At 33.7% G+C, this 4,632-nt stretch overlaps 2 protein-coding genes across 2 annotated transcripts in view; one reads left to right on the forward strand and one right to left on the reverse strand.

Annotated features, from left to right (window-relative positions):
• The window catches only part of CBG24218, a gene marked incomplete at both ends in the record, with an annotated part of 8,932 nt that extends 5,611 nt beyond the window's left edge, over window positions 1-3,321 (forward strand). The window contains 7 exons of the mRNA XM_045243127.1: window positions 1,096-1,206; window positions 1,256-1,369; window positions 1,429-1,513; window positions 1,596-1,684; window positions 1,940-2,050; window positions 2,770-2,925; window positions 3,105-3,321. Of these exons, the coding sequence (XP_045091278.1) occupies window positions 1,096-1,206; window positions 1,256-1,369; window positions 1,429-1,513; window positions 1,596-1,684; window positions 1,940-2,050; window positions 2,770-2,925; window positions 3,105-3,321 (883 nt within the window). The remainder of the gene's footprint in view (window positions 1-1,095; window positions 1,207-1,255; window positions 1,370-1,428; window positions 1,514-1,595; window positions 1,685-1,939; window positions 2,051-2,769; window positions 2,926-3,104) is intronic.
• An 847-nt stretch (window positions 3,322-4,168) lies between these two features.
• The window catches only part of CBG24219, a gene marked incomplete at both ends in the record, with an annotated part of 1,424 nt that continues 960 nt past the window's right edge, over window positions 4,169-4,632 (reverse strand). The window contains one exon of the mRNA XM_045243128.1: window positions 4,169-4,305. Coding sequence (XP_045091279.1) covers window positions 4,169-4,305 — 137 coding nt within the window. The remainder of the gene's footprint in view (window positions 4,306-4,632) is intronic.

The raw sequence follows: 4,632 nt of genomic DNA on the forward strand, positions 1-4,632 counted from the left end.
GAAACTTGGAATTTCTGAATTTCAAAATTTACCTCGAATCTCACTGGCGAGAAATCCACGACTACTGTAGGCATGCACACTTCAAATGCTGTGGACCAGTACTTCCTGGCAGCCACTTCCAGACAACATGGGTCCTGAAAATTTCAATTTTTTCTCAATAACTCTATTTCTCAATATCTCAATGACTCATTAACTCCACTTCTCAATGGCTCAATTTCTTGATAACTCGGTATCTCCAAAGATCCATTTCTCCATAACTCCAAATCTCCATAGCCCCGTATCTTATTATCTTAAAATCTCCTTAACTCCAGATCTCAATAGCTCAATTTCTTACTAACTAAAATTCTGATAATCTCAAATTCTCAAAAATTCAGAATTGCCTATCACAATAATCGCGCAAATTCAGAAATTCAGAAATTCAGAAATTCAGAAATTCAGAAATTCAGAAATTCAGAAATTCAGAAATTCAGAAATTCAGAAATTCAGAAATTCAGAAATTCAGAAATTCAGAAATTCAGAAATTCAGAAATTCAGAAATTCAGAAATTCAGAAATTCAGAAATTCAGAAATTCGAAAATTCCGAAATTCAGAAATTCAGAAATTCGAAATTTCCGAAATTCAGAAATTCAGAAATTCGAAAATTCCGAAATTCGGAAATTCAGAAATTCAGAAATTCAGAAATTCAGAATTTCAGAAATTCAGAAATTCGGAAATTCGGAAATTCCGAAATTCCGAAATTCAGAAATTCAGAAATTCAGAATTTCAGAATTTCAGAAATTCGGAAATTCGGAAATTCCGAAATTCAGAAATTCGGAAATTCGGAATTTCCGAAATTCAGAAATTCAGAAATTCGAAAATCCCGAAATTAAGAAATTCAGAAATTCAGAAATTCAGAAATTCAGAAATTCAGAAATTCAGAAATTCAGAAATTCAGAAATTCAGAAATTCAGAAATTCAGAAATTCAGAAATTCCAAAATTCAAAATTCAGAAATTCAGAAATTCGAAAATTCAGAAATTCAGAAATTCAGAAATTCAGAAATTCAGAACTTCAGAAATTCGGAAATTTAAAAAATTTTCAATTTTTTGTTTTTCAGAGTCAAAGGAGTGCTTATTTTGACCGATTGGCGACTGGCATTTTTGGACCACCAATGCCTGACCAACGCGTGTGTACAGTATCTCCCAACGCCAGCTGGAAAAGGATTCTGGTGAGTTTTCCTTAAATATTCTATTTTTTTCAAATATTCCGATTTTCAGGAAGTCGATGACCGAGTATGTGATTCAGTTGATCCTAGACGCCACTATCAGCTTCCACAGTATCATCTTTGCCTTTGGAGGAGCTCCTAACTTCAAAAAGTCTGATTTTACGGAGTCAGTTTTTTTTTTTGAAAGTTTGGTTTTTTTGGAATCTTCAAATTTATTTTTTCCAGATTCTTCCGAAATCTTGTCGCCTACACCTCGACGACGTACGACGTCTTCTGGACCGCTCAGGATTGGTTGGATGGATTGGTGAGCGTTGTTTTTTTGAAAAGAAAAAAAATTTGATAAAATTAAAAAAAAAAATTTTTTTTGAAAATGAAAAGTTTTAAATTTTCAGCCATCGAGTCGAGAAGACCAACAAAAATTGAATGATTTCAATAATCATACAAAAGAATTCTTCGATACGATGAATGCAACTGGACAAAAGTGAGTTTAGAACTATAATTGGACCATAACAATTGAACATTTCGGTCTCAAAATACCAAATTTTCAGACTAGAAAAGTGTGTTTTTGGGTTCAAAAATTTCAAAAATAAACTATTTGAAACAGCTAATAATTAATATTTATTTTTGATATACGAATCTGAAAATTTGAGAATTTGAAAATATAGAATTTTTTGGAATTTCTGAATTTTTTTGGAATTTCTCGTAATTCAAAAGTTTTATTTGTTTTTTTTTCCAGAAACTACAAATGGGCCAACATCAGGAACCGTCCAGGGATTCCACCAACAAATATGGACTGGCTGGGAAATCAGAATCCAGCGTCAGTCAAAACAATAAATCTCGATAAGCTGTGAGTTTGGTAAACTTTGAGGGGTGGTTTGAAATTGGAATTTTGTCCAAAAAAGGGAATAGAGCTGAATATTAGAGTGTCGTCTCGCGAGAAATTTCTTGCATGACTCGCAACTTTTTGTTTTTGTCTCGTCTCGACATTCTTGTCTTGTCTCGCATGAATGCTTGTCTTTAAGGCTTCATTTGGTCGGAAAATTTAGCCGACCGACCGACCCCGCCGAGCCCGCCGACCGACAGCCGACCGTTTTCGTGCATTTGCGCGTCAACGTGTTTGCATACGCTGCATTGTATTTTACGACAAACTACTCACTAAAAGCCTCGTTTGTCGTAAAATAAAGTGCTTCGTACGCAAAAATTCGTGTTTTTGTGCGCTGAATTTTTAAATTTCTGAATTTCTGAATTTTTTTGAATTTTCGAATTTCCGAACTTTTGATTTTCGAATTTTTAAATTTCTAAACTTCAAAATCCTGCTTCTAGGGCCATGGGACCTGGCGCTTGGACTTCTCTACGTGGCTCTATTGCTCAGCCTGGTCGCATTTTTCGTTGTCAATGGTCAAGGAGACAATGATCGAGACATCGAGGATGAATCCGTAAAAATCAAAAATCAGAATTGAAAATTTCAACGGAAACTGATAACGACAAATCACCATTAATTGTGGATGAACAAATTTGAGAAAATGTTTTTTTTTTTGAAAAATACCGTAAAACGAATTCGTTCAGCTCGGTCGGTGGTCGGCCGGCGGTCGGCGATTTTCGACCGACCGAAATGGAAGCCTTACTTGTCTTGTCTTGCGTTCGCGAATGCTCGCATTGTCTCGTCTTGCAATTTCTCGTTCTCACAAATGCTCGCAATTTCTCATTTCCCGTGCAAGACTCGCACTTTCTATGCGAGTCTTGCAAGTCTCGCAATTTGTCTCGCATGATACAGTACTCCACAAAAAAAAAATAATTCCTTTGTACTGACACCCTATACACAACGACTCTCGTTTTCGTTCTTGCCTAACTCTACTAAATTTTGAAATTTTGAATTTCTGAATTTCTGTATAATTTTCCAGCTACTACTGCTACATTCGCCACTTTGTGGACAATTGCAACTGCTACGGTAGCACGTCGTACTTTAAGAATAATATCCCATTCATGGACGATTATGCCTACAACGACTCGAGATATCCACTCAGAAAGTTGGATTACCAGGAGGATTTCAGAATGATTGACAATGGAGAAGGACAACATTTGGGTCGACAAGCAGATGAAGACGAGTTTTGTAATTGAAAAATTCCTATTTTTGCTTTAATTGTTGCTAAAAATTGGAAAAAATTGTTTAATTTTTGTCAAAAACATTTTTTTTTCTAACAAATCTGCTTTAAAATTTTTGGAATTTTTTTTTCATTTACTACATTTTTTTCCGATGATTTTCAACGAGTTTTTTACTAATCATGTGTATGCTTTTCTATTTTCTGGTGCCTGTTTTTCAATCTTTTGTCCCCAAATTTCATTTTTGGAATTTTCAAAAGTTTTTTGATTACAATAAATTTTCAGAAATGCAATCTAAAAACTTTATTTTAGAAAAAACAAGCTTAAAAAATTGAGGAACGGGTCAGAAAGTTACCGTAAAACCTGTAATAGAAGGGCCCAAAAAATCGGAATTTTTTTCAAAAACTGACCTAACTTTGAGCTCGATTTTCTCGGTTCCCATGAATGATATCAAAGATTGGTCAACTGATAAAATGTTTATCATATTATCAGCAACATTTTATCAGTTGACTAATTTTTGATATCTATCATGAGAACCGAGATATTTCAATTTAAAGATGACATAAGCATCTTCAATAGAAGGTATCTCACACTGCTAACTTTGAGCCTATATATCTCGATTCCTGTGAAAGATATAAAGAAATAGTCAACTGATAAATTGTTTATCAGAATCTCGCAAACATTTTATCAGTTGACACATTTTTGATATCTCTTTTAGGGGCCGAGATAATTAAACTTAAAATTGACAGTATGGGGGCCCTTCTATTATAGGTTTTACGGTATTTTTCAAAAAAAAAACATTTTTTCAAAATTTGTTCATCCACAATTAATGGTGATTTGTCGTTATCAGTTTCCGTTGAAATTTTCAATTCTGATTTTTGATTTTTACGTATTCATCCTCGATGTCTCGATCATTGTCTCCTTGACCATTGACAACGAAAAATGCGACTAGGCTGAGCAATAGAGCCACGTAGAGAAGTCCGAGCGCCAGGTCCCATGGCCCTAGAAACAGGATTTTGAAATTCAGAAATTCAGAAATTCAGAAATTCAGAAATTCAGAAATTCAGAAATTCAGAAATTCAGAAATTCAGAAATTCAGAAATTCAGAAATTCAGAAATTCAGAAATTCAGAAATTCAGAAATTCAGAAATTCAGAAATTCAGAAATTCAGAAATTCAGAAATTCAGAAATTCAGAAATTCAGAAATTCAGAAATTCAGAAATTCAGAAATTCAGAAATTCAGAAATTCAGAAATTCAGAAATTCAGAAATTCAGAAATTCAGAAATTCAGAAATTCAGAAATTCAGAAATTCAGAAATTCAGAAATTC

Source organism: Caenorhabditis briggsae (assembly GCF_000004555.2).
Source record: "Caenorhabditis briggsae complete genome, chrII, whole genome shotgun sequence".
Classification (NCBI taxonomy): Eukaryota; Metazoa; Nematoda; class Chromadorea; order Rhabditida; family Rhabditidae; genus Caenorhabditis; species Caenorhabditis briggsae.